Source organism: Rutidosis leptorrhynchoides, chromosome 7, assembly GCF_046630445.1.
Source record: "Rutidosis leptorrhynchoides isolate AG116_Rl617_1_P2 chromosome 7, CSIRO_AGI_Rlap_v1, whole genome shotgun sequence".
NCBI classification, from domain to species: Eukaryota; Viridiplantae; Streptophyta; class Magnoliopsida; order Asterales; family Asteraceae; genus Rutidosis; species Rutidosis leptorrhynchoides.
In genome coordinates, this window is record NC_092339.1 from 378,198,490 (window position 1) to 378,216,922 (window position 18,433).

Here is an 18,433-nt window from a genome sequence, read left to right on the forward strand (position 1 = left end):
AATTACATGCTTTTGTTTGATGGTGTTCCTAATGACCCGATGCAGTTCGACCCAACCCGATTTGATCCGACACATTCAGTGTTTTGTTTAAGTAAGTTATCGGGAAAAATTTTAGGAACCCATTGATTTATGATTGTAGATTCAGCACTCACTTTGACTATAACCCATGATTTAATCAATAAAATCAATTGAAAATAAGAAAAATCCAGTAGTGAGTAGCATTTTACATTCAATATCCCTTTTCCCCCCAATATTTTAACCGAAAAAACAAACTGACAAAACCTCCGATCCCCATTTTCAATCGCCGTCGCAATTATGTTGCCCTACGCCACCCTACAACACGCTGAAACCGCAATCGGCCGATCTCTCACCGCAGCCGAAACCCTATGGTTCAATTACACCGCCAATATGTCCGATTACATTCTCTACTGCCACAACATTATCTTCCTCTTCCTCATTTTCACTATCGTACCTCTTTTTTACATCCTTATCGAACACTTGTTTCGTGATTACATCACCGCTTATAAAATTCAACCTAAAGTTAAGTACTCGTTGTATGATAACTTCAAATGTTATAAGGATGTAATGCGTATGTTTATCCTCGTTGTTGGACCTCTTCAACTCGTTTCTTATCCTTCGATTCAAGTAAGTTTTATCTTCTGGCTTTTAGACTTTAGTTTTGACTCTGTTTTTAAGTCTATTTGCAATTTCTTCAACATTGATCTGATTAGCTTTCTGCTTATGGTTGCAATTGTGGGATAATTTTAAAAGTTGTAAAGGTGAAATAATTTACACAAGTTATTGAATGTTATTAATTCCTTGTTATTGGTATAAATGTAGATGATTGGCGTTCGAACAAGCTTGCCATTACCGTCATTGATGGAAATTATATCTCAATTGACTGTATACTTTCTTATTGAAGACTATACCAATTATTGGATCCATAGATTTTTTCATTGCAAATGGGGGTATGAGAAAATTCATAAAGTTCATCATGAATACACAGCACCAATAGGGTTTGCAGCGCCGTATGCGCACTGGGCTGAGGTATTGATACTTGGGATTCCATCTTTTTTGGGTCCCGCAATTGTCCCGGGTCACATGATTACATTTTGGTTGTGGATTGCCTTGAGGCAGATTGAAGCTATTGAGACTCACAGTGGGTAAGTAAGTTAAATATGTTTTTGGGAATTAAAACCAACTTTATAATGTCACTTTTTCATTGAGTGTGATTGATCTTCTTTTTCTTATTTAGCTTATATTGTCCCAATGATGCCTAATAGTGTATTAATCTTAGGCCTGATTCCTAACAGTGTGATTGATAATAGTAATAATAATAATAATAATAATAATTAACTTTTGGTCATAATGAAAAGGGTCTTACTTTTTTCTTTTTCTTCAAACTCAATGACTTTATGTCATATACATTCTACTTTTGTTACTTTATAGTATTTCTTTACCTTGTGCTGCACTGAAGTCTAAATGGCAGATGCTATCTTCCCCTGCTTACCGTCTTTCTTTCCGAAAAAAAATTTGAATCTAAATCTAAATAATCTTAAAATGAACCTAGAAACTTGTTAAGTTAATATGAGGCTTGATAACAAATCTATATGTACCCACAATTCATTAGCCATGATGTGGAATACAAGACCAGATTAAGGACTTTTTTTAATATTCAGTATCTATATGTTATCTAACTTAGACAATTTCCATATGACCGGGTGGTAAAAATAGTTTGCAAGTTTCAATTGCATCAAATTGATAAGTTGAACAAGAAAAAAAAAAAAAAAAAAAAAAAAAAGGCAGTAGCAGTCTGCAGTTTATACTTTGTACTGAAAACTTGTGTTGAAACTTTGTGTTGCAGGTATGAGTTACCGTGGACATTAACAAAATATATCCCATTTTATGGCGGTGCAGATTACCATGACTATCACCATTATGTTGGAGGCCAAACCCAAAGTAACTTTGCATCTGTCTTCACTTACTGTGACTACATTTACGGAACAGACAAGGTAACTTTAATTTACCTTTACTAATTCATTATGTGACATGCTTTGATACATCATAGATAGGAGTTGTAATTAAGGATTCAATTCAATTACTTTTTTTTTTTTTTTTATCTTTACAGGGCTATAGGTACCAAAAGAGACTCATGCAACAGGTAAACGTGCACTTTGTATGTATCACAAATCTATTCTTGTAAAGGATATATATATATATATATATATATATATATATATATATATATATATATATTCTTTCTTTATCCAAAGAATGAATGCTAAAAACTTTAAACTATATATCGCTTGTGTGATAACAACATGCAACTCATGAAGTATATATTACTCTGCATATGAAGTTTGTATAACACTGACATTCCCTCTAATACTGAATTGAGAATTGATCTAATTCAGTTAAGATACGGCTCTAAAGAAAATGGTGGATCATATGCGGCGGCGGCTGCTGCACCAGGTATCAAGTCAGACTGATCACGAAAACTCAAATCTCATGTTGAGTCTCATTGTATGCTTCTCATCACTGGTATTGAGAGTCAGAAACCTTTTTTAGTTTTCTAGTGTTAGTATCTCTTGTAGATCACAACTTTCTTTACCAAAGGGTCATTATGGTATCTTGTGTAATGAATGACTCGTGTTGTAATGTGTTTAGTAGGTAATTTGGATTCTAAATTATTATAAGGAATGTGTTATGATTATTAATTTTGATTGATTTTTGATGATTTTGAAGAATAATGTTTGTATAAACTGTTTGCATTTTGCAACTATAAACTTCACCCTGGCGCACACTTTATAAATACACATACCCATACCCATATGTTAAATAAAACAACCCAAATGGGTGTTATTTGTATAGGTTTTGTTATTGGTTTTTTTACTGCATTGTATTGTTTGGGTTAGGCTATCCCCTGCCTGTCTATGCTTTATTTTTGTGTTAATATATATTTTACTTTACCAAAATAAAAATAAAAATAATAATAATAATAATAAAACAACCCAAATTACCTCATCAGTTTATCGTATTAGTTTGAAATTACCTCATCACTTAAGTTTAACAGCATATATGTAGATTGTGATTTTACAGTTTCGTAGCTTCTTAGTAATGTAATGAACAACACAAATAACTCGAAATCGACAAAAACGAAGAGACGTAACGAAGCGCATATTGGACCAATTTCTAGTTAATAATAACATAACAGTAGCTGATTCATTTCTATGATGAAACCATCAGGCAAGAACCCGCTTTGTTTCATTTCAACAAACAATTCTTTTCGCATCCTAAACTAGACCTTCAAGTTTTTACACTATAATTATTATTATATACCCTATGAATATCTATACAACAACAACAACAAAACCCAATACCACATGAGTGGTGTATGGGGAGGTGGGATGTAGACAATCCTTCCCCTACCCGAGAATAAAAACAAGTCATTTCTCCACCCAGAAAAGATAGAGAAAGTCGTCTCTCTCTTTATTCGACGGATAAAGAGATTGCTTCCGAGTGGACCTCCAGCAAAAAAGTAGGACCTTTTTTTTAATAAAAAATAAGAAATAGTAAAATAAAATACAAAAAAATAGTAAAATAAAAAAAAGACGCCATGAAAATGGTAGAATCAGATTTTCATGGGTTTAAAAGCCAGCCAGAAAATCAATTTAGGCTCTAAGCGGCAGTCAAGACGCCACTTAGTCGACGCTTGGTGTTGCCTTAATAAATAGAGCCAAGACCCTATGAATATCTATCTAATCACTAAAAGTTTCAAAAGGGGGACATAACCAAAACCAAAACCAAACAGGGATACATACGGGTCTGGAGCCTGGAGGTGTGTCCTAAATCAGCTTTCAACTCAAACCAACTTAAAGAACAATAACACATTATTTATTATTATTATTATTATTATATACCCTACGAATATGTATCTAATCACTAAAAGTTTCAAAAGGGGGACATAACCAAAACCAAAGAAGAGTTGGTTTTTAACCTCAAAACCAAAACCAAGGATATATTATTTAAAATTACTACTACTATAATAAACTGTTCCGCTACATTTATTTAACCTCAGAAGAAGATGAGTTGGCTGCAACAAGCTAGTAGACGAGGATCAATAATATACCTTACTCTACTCTACTACGCTCTCATGTCCAGTGACTTAAAAACGAAAGTCGGAATCTAAATCGAAAAAAAATTCATCTCTCTCCAAATAACATAACGGAAGCTGATTCAAATCTACGACACCATCAGGCAAGAAACCCCTTCGTTTCATTTCTACAAACATCCTTTTCGCATCCTTAAATAAACGTTTATCACAAAACCCGCGAATAAGCAGAGTGTACGTCACATCATCAGGTTGCAAACCTCCTCCTCCTCCTCCTTTAACACTTGTTAGCTCATGGAAAAGTCTCCTTGCAACATCAAACCTTCCACTCTTGTTTGCCCCAAATATGAGGATATTGTACACCTCAATATTCATGTTTAGCTCATGCCCATCCATGAAATCGAACAAATTGAGCGCCTCAAAAAACAAGTAATAGGGCTGCGTATATAAACGATGCAAGTACCTGCGCTTGATATCATATCGATATTCTGGTTTTGATGGATAATGATGATGGTTGGTCTCAGGGTTTAGCAACCCTGATATAAGGAAGCGAGTCACATTGTCGACAAGTTGTTCAGGTATGCTACTATACGTTATGATAGCCAAGTCTTTATTCAAATCCTTCATATACCCGTCTATTAACCTGTTGTACGTAACGATATCAGGTTTGATGCCTGGTGTCATCTCCAACAGATTAAACGTTTCCGACGCTGCGCTCATCATTCCACCTTGGGAACAGAACATTTTAATAACCGAATTGGATGTGACTGTGTCAGGATGATAACCATTTTCAAGCATAAATATGAAAACATCCCAAGCCTCATCTGACTTATTTTGTTTGCAAAGGGCATTAACTATTATATTGAAGATTCCCGTAGTATCTAAAGAAGACATGTTTTCATCATCCTCCATTCGTTTTACCATCTTACAAACCTCATCCCAACGACCCAATTCACAAAAGGCGTAAATTAACGACTTGTACGTATCTGCATTGGGACGAATACCTTTGATTAAAAACATTTCATTAAAGAGCTTTAAAGCGTCATCTATCGTATTTACTACCCCTGGGTCGATACAAAGACCATTGATTACAGTATTATACGACACTATATCGGGTTTACAACAACCGCCTCTTCCGTCCATTATTCTAAGCAAAGCAATGGCGGTAAAGTTATCCCCAACCTTACAAAGCCCTTTAAGCATAGTGTTGTAGCTGTCAATATTAGGTTTTGGATAAACTAATTCTAATTCATCTGTGTTGTTGTTGTTGTTGTTGTTAAAGATGAACATCTTTTTGAACAATCTTTCGGCCTCGTGGGTCCTATCTTCACCGATAAACCCGTCTAAGATGGTATTGTACATCGACACATTATTGCATTCAATGCCCTGTTTTAAGCAACGACGTAAGATAGTGAAACTATGTATGGTTTGTTGCAAATGACAGTAACACTTAATTAAACTATCGGCAGTGGAAGTATTAATAGGAATGCCAACTGCAGACATTTGTTCAAACATTTTAAGAACAAGGGTAGAAGAAGAATATGAATATGTTTTTTGGGTAGCAAGATTATGTAAAATCATATTAAACCCTTCAACAGGAGGCAGAGGTCGTGTCTGTATCATATCATCAAACTCTTTGATAACGTCATTAATCGGATGCTCACAAGAAGAAGAAGATTTAGAGTGATAATTACTGAAACACGATGATGAAGATATTGGAACAAGAAAACGATTGAGATTATTATGATGAGTAATAGTATTACCATTTCTTCTAATTGCTTTCATAAAACCATGAATTCTGAATTTCACTGCCATCCTAGCTCGAGAGAGAAACAGAAACCCTAATTTTGATTTTGATTTTGATTTTTTTTTTTTTCCCCCTTGTGAGTTTGGTTTTAGAATGGGTTGAAAGGGGTCAACTTGGGTTGACCCGGAACACTTTTTTGTCTATTTTTACTGTGTACTCTATCAATAGCGTTATGATAAAAACAATATTATTATTATTATTTTTTTTGAAAAGCAAGTGACTTTCATTAATAACCAACGAATATTTACATAGGATAGACTGATCACGAAAACTCGAAGCAATCGTTGAGTCTCATTGTATGCTTTGTTGTAAATTTAGTGTAATTTTGGGTTTTAATCTACACTTGTAAATGGGTTTGGAGGTACGGAGTGTACACCCATTAAGTGATAGATTACCCGAACCCAAAAGTGGTTTTCCATTATTTACTATCATGACTTGGTCTACCTGAAATTTGACTAAGTGTTTTCAGTACTAAGTTTTCTTAGTAAGCTGAAATTTGGCTAAGTGTTTTGTGCTGGTTGTTCTGCATTGCTGGTCCTTGTGCTGGTTGTTCTGCATTGCTGGTCCTTGTGCTGGTTGTTCTGCATTGCTGGTCCCTGTGCTGGTTGTTCTGCGCAGCTGGTCCCTGTGCTGGTTGTTTTGCGCAGCTGGTCCCTGTGCTGGTTGTTCTGCGCAGCTGGTCCCTGTGCTGGTTGTTCTGCGCAGCTGGTCCTGCTTGCTGGTTCCTCTGCGCTGCTGGTCCTGTATGCTGACTTTTGCGCTGCTGGTCCTGTATGCTGACTTTTGCACTGCTGGTCCTGTTTGCTGATTTTTGCGCTGCTGGTCCTTTTGCAGTGCTGGTTCTTAAGAGACAGCAGTAAGAAAACACTTAACACAATTTTGAGTGATTACGGAAGAATTATTCTTGCACCCACTTTTGCTTTAGTGGTTGAAGGAATAATACTTGTTTATTATAAAGTGATCACTCATGCTTTGATAGTTGTAAAATATAATATTTGTTTATTGTAAAAGTAACAACTTTTACTTTAATGATGGAAGTGATAATATTTGTTTATAGAAATATTCTTCCTGTAACCACTTTTGAATATTATAGAAGATACTTTTATTAATCAATCGGCCAATTGATTTTAATAAAAGACTCTTTCATGATTAAGGGTGTATATAAATATATTAACCAATATGCATGAGATAGACACAAGTTACGAACACCAAAATATTCTTCTGCAAAAGGAATTCTTGTTTCTGCCAAAACAAGAATTTAATCTCTGTCTTATCCCAACGTGATATTCGTGTAACCCAGGCTATAAGGGTCGAATAATTACTTTCGGAAAGTGATACCACGATTCAGTGATTTATCCGGCTATCGATTATTTTACCCTACACGAAAGAAATTAATAAAACCTCCAACAATCGAAAGTAATTATTTGTTATAATCGATGGCGGCTACGATGAAACACATGACGGCGAATTTCTCCAAACTTGATAAGTTTGAGGGAATTGATTTTAGGAGATGGCAAAAGAAGATGCACTTCTTTCTGAGCAGCATGAGTGTGGTGTACGTACTCAGCACACCAATTCCTGAAGATCATGGTGATGATGCCACTATTGAACAAATTCGGAAAAGGTGCAAGTGGGAGAACGATGACTACATCGCTAGAGGTTTAATCCTCAATGGTATGGCTGATTCCCTTTTTGATATTTACCTAAATGTTGAATCTTCTAAAGAACTATGGGACTGTTTAGAAACCAAGTATATGTCTGAGGATGCTTCTAGTAAAAAGTTCCTTGTGAGTAATTTTAATAATTACAAGATGGTCGATTCTAGACCGGTCTTGGAACAATACAATGAGCTCATTCGTATACTTGGTCAATTCACACAACATAAGATGAACATGGATGAGTCTATTCAAGTCTCAAGCATAATTGATAAACTACCTCCATCTTGGAAAGAATTTAAACATTCTTTGAAACATAAGAAGGAGGAGTTAACTCTTGTTGAGTTGGGTAGTCATCTGCGTATTGAGGAATCCCTCAGGTTGCAGGATAATGACAAGCCAAAGAGCAACGAAGTTGCTGGTACGTCTGTTGTCAATATGGTGGAACATAAAAAGTTCACTAGTAATAATGACAAAAAGGGCAAACGTAAACATCAAGGTTATAACAAGGCTAATCCGAACAAGAAGTCTAAATTGACTTGTTGGAAGTGTGGTAAAACTGGACACATGAAAAAGGATTGCAAGGTTATTTTTGGTAATAATAATGCCAAAGGATCTAGCACAAGCGGTTCGGGAAATGGTTTAAACAACCACAACTCGAAAGGTCAGAATATATTTAATAATTCAAATGAGAATTATTATGTTTCATATATATCTGAGGCTTATTTTGTGCAGGATGATGATGTCGCGTGGTGGGTTGACTCGGGAGCCACCACCCATGTATGCAAGGATAGATTTTGGTTCAAGACTTACGAGTCCGTGACTGATGGATCAATTCTTCATATGGGAAATGAGTCAACAGCCTCTGTTCATGGACGTGGAAGTGTGAATTTGTGTTTTAGTTCTGGAAAAACTATTTGTTTGTTTGATGTTTTGCATGTACCACAAATAAGAAAAAATTTGGTTTCCAGTAATGTGTTAAATTGTTGTGGTTATAAACAAGTGATTGAATCTGATAAGTTTGTTTTGTCAAAACATGGTATGTTTGTTGGTTTTGGTTATTTATGCAATAGAATGTTTAGACTTAACATTAATCACTTGAATGTTAATTTTGCTTTTATATCTACTTCTAGCATAAATAATTCTACACTTTGGCATGCTAGACTAGGACATATACACTTTAAAAGAATGCAAGATATGTCTAAAGATGGATTAATACCGGCTTTTGACATGAACAATGAAAAGTGTAAAACCTGTATGTTAACAAAGATCACTAAGAAACCATTTCAAAATGTACATCGTGATACTGAAATTTTGGAATTAATACATAGTGATTTATGTGATTTGCATGCTACTCCTACTTTAGGGAACAAGAAATATTTTGTGACTTTTATTGATGATGCTTCTAGATTTTGCTATGTTTATTTGTTACATACTAAGGATGAAGCATTATATAAATTTAAAATATTTAAAACTGAAGTGGAATTACAACAAAAGGCTTTGATTAAAAGACTTAGAACAGATAGGGGAGGTGAATACATTAACCAATCGTATTTCCAATCCGTTGGTATTATCCATGAGACCACAGCTCCTTATACTCCACAACAAAATGGTATATCTGAAAGGAAGAATAGGGTCCTTAAGGAAATGGTTAATTCCATGTTATCCTATTCGGGTTTAAGTGAAGGATTTTGGGGGGAAGCTATGTTAACAGCTTGTTATTTGCTTAATAGAGTTCCTAACAAAAGAAACAAGATTACACCTTATGAACTTTGGAATAAAAGGAAACCTAACTTGAATTATCTTCGCGTATGGGGCTGTAGGGCGGTTGTAAGACTACCTGATCCCAAGAAGAAAAGTTTAGGTGAAAGAGGTATAGATTGCATATTTGTTGGATATGTTGAACATTCCAAGGCATATAGGTTCTATGTAATAGAGCCTAATGAGTTTGTCTCAATCAATTCTGTGATTGATTCAAGGGATGCAATCTTTGATGAAAATCGATTTTCATCTATACCTAGACCAAAGGATATGATTCCAAGTAACAATGGAATCAATAAGGATTGTAATGATGAAGTCTCTGAAAAGGCTGTTGATCAGTCACTTGAGCTTCGAAAAAGCAAAAGAAAAAGGAAACCTAAATCATTTGGACCAGATTTTCAACTATACTTAGTTGAAGGTTCTAGGGATGATGTTTCTACCCAATATTCGTATTGTTTCAATGTTGATGATGATCCTAAAACATATGATGAAGCAATGAGGTCTCAGGATGTTGCATTCTGGAAAGAGGCAATTAATGATGAGATAGATTCTATCATGGGCAATAACACTTGGGTGTTAGCTGATCTACCTTCTGGTTGCAAACCTTTGGGTTGCAAATGGATTTTCAAAAAGAAGATGAAGGTGGATGGAACTATTGAAAAGTTCAAGGCAAGGTTAGTCATTCAAGGCTTTAGACAAAAGTATGGAATTGACTATTTTGATACTTATGCTCCCGTGGCACGTATCACTACCATTAGACTGCTGATTGCTTTGGCTACGATTCACAATCTAGTTATTCACCAGATGGATGTGAAGACAGCATTCTTGAATGGTGAATTGGATGAGGAGGTTTATATGAACCAACCTCAGGGCTTTGTCATGCCAGGAAATGAAGGCAAGGTGTGCAAACTTGTGAAATCCTTATATGGTTTGAAACAAGCACCTAAGCAATGGCATCAAAAGTTTGATGAAGTGATTTTATCTAGTGGTTTTAAATTAAACCAAGCAGATAAATGTGTATATAGTAAATTTGATGATTCTGGTAAAGGAGTTATAATTTGTCTATATGTTGATGACATGTTAATCTTTGGGACTGACCAAAGTCAGGTTGATTTAACAAAAGAATTTTTGTCATCAAAATTCTCCATGAAAGATATGGGGGAGGCTGACGTTATCCTTGGCATTAGGATCAAACGTGAAAGCAAAGGAACTTCGATTTGTCAATCTCATTATATTGAGAAGGTGTTGAAAAGGTTCAATTGCTTTGAATGTAATCCTGTGAGTACCCCTGTTGATCCAAGTGAGAAGCTTATGCCTAATCAAGGTGAAGCTGTATCACAACTTGAGTATTCTCAGGTGATTGGCTGTTTGATGTACGCCATGACTTGTACAAGGCCGGATATTGCTTTTGCTGTGGGAAAACTGAGTAGATATACTAGTAATCCTAGTACTCATCACTGGCAAGCAATTAGGCGGGTACTGAAGTACTTGAAGAAAACTATGGACTATAGTTTATCTTATAATGGGTTTCCTTCGGTAATAGAAGGATATTCTGATGCGAGTTGGATAACCAATTTTGAAGATCATTCTTCAACGAGTGGTTGGGTGTTCTTGCTTGGGGGAGGTGCTATTTCATGGGCTTCTAAGAAGCAGACATGTATTACCAACTCAACGATGGAATCTGAGTTTGTTGCTTTAGCTGCTGCTGGTAAAGAAGCAGAATGGCTTAGAAACTTGATCCATGAGATACCATTATGGCCTAAACCTATAGCACCCATGTCTATCCATTGTGATAGTGCTGCGACATTGGCAAAGGCTTATAGCCAGATGTACAATGGAAAGTCTAGACACTTAGGTGTCAGACATAGCATGATTCGTGAACTCATCATGAATGGGGTGATTTCTATAGTGTTCGTGAGGTCACAACAGAATTTAGCTGATCACTTGACGAAGGGATTGGCAAGAGACTTGGTGAACAAGTCTGCTGTGGGGATGGGTTTAAAGTCCACATAAATTTCTAATTATAAGATACCCAATTCCCTTCTGATGAAAATTAGAAGTTGAATTCAATGTGGAAGGCTTATACTTAGAAATTTGGAGTACAAAATTTTGTATCATCCCAAGGTAAGGTATGTACTCGGACCTGTTGAAGGTGAGGATGAAGTTTAGCTTCTTAATGGTTTATTTGAAAAAGTGCAATAGCAGGTGCATGACTGAAATGAACTACCTATGTGAATGTGAAGTTTTGCCGCTTCAACAAAGCTTGGACTTTTGCTTTAGATACATTCATGAATGGATATGGACACATGGCTTGTAAAGTGTCAGGATAGCTTTAGAGTATTTGAAAACTTATGTGTATGTTATTTTCAGTTATTCAAATGGGTTGAAGGGTTCAATTCTTAGAACACCCCGATTCTCGAATATTTGGAATGTGTAATGTACTAAGGTGAAAATTCAATCTTCAAGATATTTTCATTTATGCATGAGTTTTGTTTTAATTTGTTTAATTCTCATGAAACGAATTGCACTAAATTGGGGAGGATTGTTGTAAATTTAGTGTAATTTTGGGTTTTAATCTACACTTGTAAATGGGTTTGGAGGTACGGAGTGTACACCCATTAAGTGATAGATTACCCGAACCCAAAAGTGGTTTTCCATTATTTACTATCATGACTTGGTCTACCTGAAATTTGACTAAGTGTTTTCAGTACTAAGTTTTCTTAGTAAGCTGAAATTTGGCTAAGTGTTTTGTGCTGGTTGTTCTGCATTGCTGGTCCTTGTGCTGGTTGTTCTGCATTGCTGGTCCTTGTGCTGGTTGTTCTGCATTGCTGGTCCCTGTGCTGGTTGTTCTGCGCAGCTGGTCCCTGTGCTGGTTGTTTTGCGCAGCTGGTCCCTGTGCTGGTTGTTCTGCGCAGCTGGTCCCTGTGCTGGTTGTTCTGCGCAGCTGGTCCTGCTTGCTGGTTCCTCTGCGCTGCTGGTCCTGTATGCTGACTTTTGCGCTGCTGGTCCTGTATGCTGACTTTTGCACTGCTGGTCCTGTTTGCTGATTTTTGCGCTGCTGGTCCTTTTGCAGTGCTGGTTCTTAAGAGACAGCAGTAAGAAAACACTTAACACAATTTTGAGTGATTACGGAAGAATTATTCTTGCACCCACTTTTGCTTTAGTGGTTGAAGGAATAATACTTGTTTATTATAAAGTGATCACTCATGCTTTGATAGTTGTAAAATATAATATTTGTTTATTGTAAAAGTAACAACTTTTACTTTAATGATGGAAGTGATAATATTTGTTTATAGAAATATTCTTCCTGTAACCACTTTTGAATATTATAGAAGATACTTTTATTAATCAATCGGCCAATTGATTTTAATAAAAGACTCTTTCATGATTAAGGGTGTATATAAATATATTAACCAATATGCATGAGATAGACACAAGTTACGAACACCAAAATATTCTTCTGCAAAAGGAATTCTTGTTTCTGCCAAAACAAGAATTTAATCTCTGTCTTATCCCAACGTGATATTCGTGTAACCCAGGCTATAAGGGTCGAATAATTACTTTCGGAAAGTGATACCACGATTCAGTGATTTATCCGGCTATCGATTATTTTACCCTACACGAAAGAAATTAATAAAACCTCCAACATGCTTCTCATCACTGGTATTGAGTGTCAGAAACCTTCCTTGGTTTTCTAGTGTTAGTATCTCTTGTAGATCACAACTTTTTTACCAAAGGGTCATTATGGTATCTTGTGTCATGAATGACTCATGTGTTGTAATGTGTTTAGTAGGTATTTGGATTCTAAATTATTATAAGGAATGTGTTATGATTATTAATTTTGATTGATTTTTGATGATTTTGAAGAATAATGTTTGTATAAACTGTTTGCATTTTGCAACTATAAACTTCACCCTGGCGCACACTTTATAAATACCCATATGTTAAATGAAACAACCCAAATTACCGATCAGTTTATGGTATTAGTTTAAAATTATGGTCATCCTCTCATCCTTGTCTTCTAATTCTTTTTTTTTTTTTTTTTTTTTTAATTCCAAATCGCACAAGCGAGACGGTGTAAACTCAATCTTGTTTTGATTTAACACAACTTATATTACGTTTTTACAGCTTCTTTTAGTAAATTTTTGATGTAGCTTTTGACCCACTGATGGGGAAAAGAACATGGCAAAGGAACTTCTTAAGAACAATAACTCGTAATAAAATTATTTTGAATGTACTACTCTATAATATTGCAAAATCATCAATGTATTAACATTTACTCCGTATATCTTAATATCTGAATGAACTCTACCATAAGTGAACGTAATTTCTTTGTATCACATCATCATCGTCATTTATTTAATTCATCATTTCTTTTAATTGAAACAACATCAAACAAAAACCAACAAACGGATGCAAACGCAACTAGACTAATCCGAAATACAAATCATAAAGAAAAGAAGCCGGACTAAGAACTCGAGAATCTTCGCCACCAAACAAGTTGTTCATACACGACCAGAAACTTTCCACCTCAATGCTTAACATTCTTCTCCTCCTTAGATATTGGATTAAAAAGTTTGCCATTAGCTTTCGAAAATCAGACATTTTTATCTGAACGCAAAGAAAACGAATACTCCATATCTAACGCAAAGAAGCATCCATCTTTACACCACCAAAATCTTTTTTTTTTTTTTTTTCCTGACAAAAGATGTTCCTTTTTAGGTCCGAGATTTTACCTATATGGTTCACAACATTCGCAACCCTAATGCAGTGTCTTAGATAAGAATTGAACACAAGACTAGCAGATTGCAGGGGATCAGGGTACGTACGTACTGATACCATTCTATTGTCAACTTGAGTTACCACACACAAATTTATATATTCAACTAAATGTTACAAATCTCATAAGATGAGGAGTTCACCCATAATAATGAGCTCAATTTCATATTTAAACAGTTACAATAATGATAATCATGAATGATAATAATTGAATTCAATAATACAAATACAAAAATATGAGACAACAGTAGACACAAACTATAATAGTAATAATAATAATAATAATAATAATAATAATAATAATAATAATAATAATAATAATAATAATAATAATAATAATAATAATAATAATAATAATAATAATAATAATAATAATAATAATAATAATAATAATAATAATAATAATAATAATAATAATAATAATAATAATAATAATAATAATAATAATAATAATAATAATAATAATAATAATAATAATAATAATAATAATAATAATAATAATAATAATAATAATAATAATAATAATAATAATAATAATAATAATAATAATAATAATAATAATAATAATAATAATGTAATGAATAATACAGTAAATTTATATTGAATTGAATTAATTTAAATTTTATGTAATGAATATATGAAACATTAACTTCCCTACCTAGTAGTACACAAATACAATACCATATAATTCATATACAAGAAACCAGTCTATCTATTTGTAGGATAAAAAAAATACAGTAACTTTCTCCCATTTGTTCTTTTAGCTTGTTTTACTTCTCTAGCCAGGGTACCTCAACTTCTATGAAGAAAACCGAAAAAAAAAAAAAAAAAAACCTACTAATTACAGAAAACATTGAGATAAACACTAGGAAAACACCACTCATAACACTAAACCTATGAAAAATAATGTTGTGTAAATCAAGTATAACATGTTCTGATAAACTAAAAGAGATGATCTAAAAGGTGGCAATCTCAATCCAAGAGTTTATAAATGGGTCATTTAGCTTATGTTTCTTCTCTAATGGGTCAAATGAAATAAACTCAAAAAAGTAACTACAAAAGTCACGGGTCAACTAAGTCAAAAAGGATGAAAATCACTCAAAGAGTAAGTTAATATTTGAACGCAGAAACCTCATATACCATTTTATTCAAAATACTATATTGTTGAAATTATAGAGTTTATGCAGTCGCATTGGCCACATAAAATATTTATTAAAATACTAATTTGTTTACGTAAAGTGTTCTGGACCAACTCAACAAGACCCGTACAAAAAGATGCACATTTTGACCCATTACCAAATGTGCCGGCCGACCCATTTTGCCACGTCAAATATTATATTCTTATCTACAAATTTAAGATAACCTTTTCTGTTGACGCATATACCATCGCAGCATCACCATGTCGACGTCCAGCCATTACACGAGGAATTTTCTGAAAAATACAATCAATGTGTAAACTTCACATATACAAAAAAAATTACGAAGTATATATTATAATTATAATATTATACAATTTTGATAATAAACATTAGAATAAAAATGACAACAGACTAAACATACCCCTGTTCCATCTTTAGTTGAATAGTCAGTTCCAAATACTGTACCTGTACTTCTGTTACATGTATATTGTGATTTTAAAATTTCATAGCTTCTTAGTAATGTAATGAACAACACAAATAACTCGAAATCGACAAAAACGAAGAGACGCAACGAAGCGCGTATCAGACCAGTTTCTAGTTAATAATAATACTAATAAATAAAAACAGCAAAACTGTCTCGATTGTTTATGACACTCAAAAGGAAAATTGTTGCAACTTGAATTTGAACGAAAATGTATCTAGAGGACTGTAAATTACTACTACTAGTAATTAAAGAGATGGGTTAACGTGCGCCATAAGTAGATCCGGCGACTTTAAAAAACCGTTGTGGTAGATTTAACCTCAAAAGATTTGCAACAAGTAATTAAAGAAACGCATGCCATACCATTAAAGTCGTCTTCCTCCAAATAGCATAACGGTAGCTGATTCATTTCTATGAAACCATCAGGCAAGAAACCGCTTTGTTTCATTTCAACAAACATCCTTTTCGCATCCTAAACTAGACCTTGAAGTGTTTACATTATTATTATACCCTATGAATATCTCTAATCACTAAAAGTTTCAAAAGGGGGACATAACCAAAACCAAACAGGATACATACGGGTCTGGAGCCTGGAGGTCTGTCCTAAATCAGCTTCCAACTCAAACAAACTTAAAGAACAATAACAACATTATTTATTATTATTATTATTAACATTATAATAATAATAATTAAAATAATAATAAAATTTAAAAATAGTAATAAACAGCTAATAAAATGTTTAGATTAGTGATGACACCCCATATTGAAGTTGTTGCAACTTGAATTTGAAGATAAAGTCAATTAAAATTACTACTAATACTATAAACCAACCGGCAAGAGGGTCGGTCCATGCTTAGAGCCTCTGAATCTATAATAAACTGTTCCGCTACATTTAACCGTTGCAACAAGTGGACGAGGATCAATAATATATCCTTATTCTACTCTACTCCGCTCTCATGTCCGGTGACTTAAATCAAAAGCTGGACTTTAAAGTAAGGTTCCTCCACATAGCATAACGGAAGCTGATTCAAATCTACGACACCATCAGGCAAGAAACACCTTTGTTTCACATCTACAAACATCCTTTTCGCATCCTTAAATAAACCTTCAAAACAAAAACCGCGAATAAGCAGAGTGTACGTCACATCATCAGGTTGCAAACCTCCTCCTTTAACACTTGTTAGCTCATGGAAAAGTTCCCTTGCAACATCAAACCTTCCACTATTGTTTGCCCCAAATATGAGGATATTGTACACCTCAATATTCGAGTTTAGCTCGTGCCCATCCATGAAATAGAACAAATTCAGCGCCTGAACAAACGAGTCCTCGTACATATATAAATCATGCAAGTACCTGCACCTGATATCTCGATATTCTGATTTTGATCGATAATGATGATGGTTGGTCCACCCTGATCTAAGGAAGTGAGTCACATTGTCGACACGTTCTTCAGGTATCCTACAATACGTTGTTAGAGCCAAGTCTTTATTCAAATCCTTCATATACCCGTCTATTAACCTGTTGTACGTAACGATATCAGGTTCGATGCCTGTTGTCTTCTCCAACAGATTAAACGTTTCCATCGCTGCGTTCATCATTCCACCTTGGGAACAGAACATTTTAATAACCGAATTGAATGTGACTTTGTCAGGATGATAACCATTTTCAAGCATATATATGAAAACATCCCAAGCCTCTTTTGACTTATTTTGTTTGCAAAGGGCATTAACTATTATATTGAAGATTCCCATATCTAAAGACATGTTTTCATCATCCTCCATTCGTTTTACCATCTTACAAACCTCATCCCAACTACCCAATTTACAAAAGGCGTAAATTAACGAGTCGTACGTATCTGCATCGGGACAAATACCTTTAATAAAAAACATTTCATTAAAGAGCTTTAAAGCGTCATCTATTGTATTTACCACCCCTGGGTCGATACAAAGACCATTGATTAAGGTATTATACGACACTACATCGGGTTTACAACAACCGCCTCTTCCGTCCATTATTCTAAGCAAAGCAATGGCGGTAAAGTTATCCCCGACCTTACAAAGCCCTTTAAGCATAGTGTTGTAGCTGTCAATATCAGGTTTTGGATAAACTAATTCTAATTCATCTGTGTTGTTGTTGTTGTTGTTGTTAAAGATGAACATCTTTTTGAACAATCTTTCGGCTTCGTGTGTCTTATCTTCACCAATAAACCCGTCTAAGATGGTATTGTATATGGACACATTATTGCATACAATGCCCTGTTTAAAGAAATAACCTATGAGAGGAAAACTAACAATGGTTTGTTGCAACTGATAGTAACACTTGATTACACTATCGGCAGTGAAAGTATTAATAGGAATGCCAATTGCAGACATTCGTTTAAACATTTCAAGAACAAGGGTAGAAGAAGAATATGAATATGTTTTTTGGGTAGAAAGATTATGTAAAATCATATTAAACCCTTCAACGGGAGGCAGAGGTCGTGTCTGTACCATATGATCAAACTCTTTGATAACGTCATAAATCGGATACTCACAAGAAGAAGAAGAAGAAGAAGAAGAAGAAGAAGAAGAAGAAGAAGAAGAAGAAGAAGTTCGTGGGTTTGGTGTAGTGAAAGAGAACAAGTAGCTTCAGTTACTGAACAGGGCAAGTATACCTAGGAAATCGAGATTGGGAGTGATAATTACTGAAACACGATGAAGA

At 34.5% G+C, this 18,433-nt stretch overlaps 3 protein-coding genes across 3 annotated transcripts; 1 reads left to right on the plus strand and 2 right to left on the minus strand.

Moving 5' to 3' along the window:
- The first annotated feature begins 258 nt into the window (after window positions 1-258).
- Window positions 259-2,664, plus strand: LOC139857729 (methylsterol monooxygenase 1-2-like). Its single transcript, XM_071846558.1, has 5 exons — window positions 259-645; window positions 841-1,163; window positions 1,865-2,012; window positions 2,129-2,161; window positions 2,415-2,664. The coding sequence occupies exons 1-5, from the start codon at window positions 316-318 to the stop codon at window positions 2,487-2,489; spliced, it is 909 nt and encodes a 302-aa protein (XP_071702659.1). The 5' UTR covers window positions 259-315; the 3' UTR covers window positions 2,490-2,664.
- Window positions 2,665-4,165: 1,501 nt separating this feature from the next.
- LOC139860552 (pentatricopeptide repeat-containing protein At3g49170, chloroplastic-like) lies at window positions 4,166-5,926 on the minus strand. Its single transcript, XM_071849302.1, has one exon. It carries the CDS (start codon window positions 5,924-5,926, stop codon window positions 4,166-4,168), a length of 1,761 nt encoding a protein of 586 aa, XP_071705403.1.
- Window positions 5,927-16,701: 10,775 nt separating this feature from the next.
- Window positions 16,702-18,105, minus strand: LOC139860553 (pentatricopeptide repeat-containing protein At5g25630-like). The gene has a single exon (XM_071849303.1). The coding sequence runs from the start codon at window positions 18,103-18,105 to the stop codon at window positions 16,702-16,704; it is 1,404 nt and encodes a 467-aa protein (XP_071705404.1).
- Window positions 18,106-18,433: the final 328 nt, after the last annotated feature.

Coding starts and splice junctions, on each gene's coding strand:
- LOC139857729 (XM_071846558.1), top strand. CDS start 316: ATGTTGCCCTACGCCACCCTACAACACGCTGAAACCGCAATCGGCCGA. Junction 646..840: donor TTTCTTATCCTTCGATTCAA/GTAAGTTTTATC, acceptor GTATAAATGTAG/ATGATTGGCGTTCGAACAAG. Junction 2,013..2,128: donor ACATTTACGGAACAGACAAG/GTAACTTTAATT, acceptor TTATCTTTACAG/GGCTATAGGTACCAAAAGAG.
- LOC139860553 (XM_071849303.1), bottom strand. CDS start 18,105: ATGTCTGCAATTGGCATTCCTATTAATACTTTCACTGCCGATAGTGTA.
- LOC139860552 (XM_071849302.1), bottom strand. CDS start 5,926: ATGGCAGTGAAATTCAGAATTCATGGTTTTATGAAAGCAATTAGAAGA.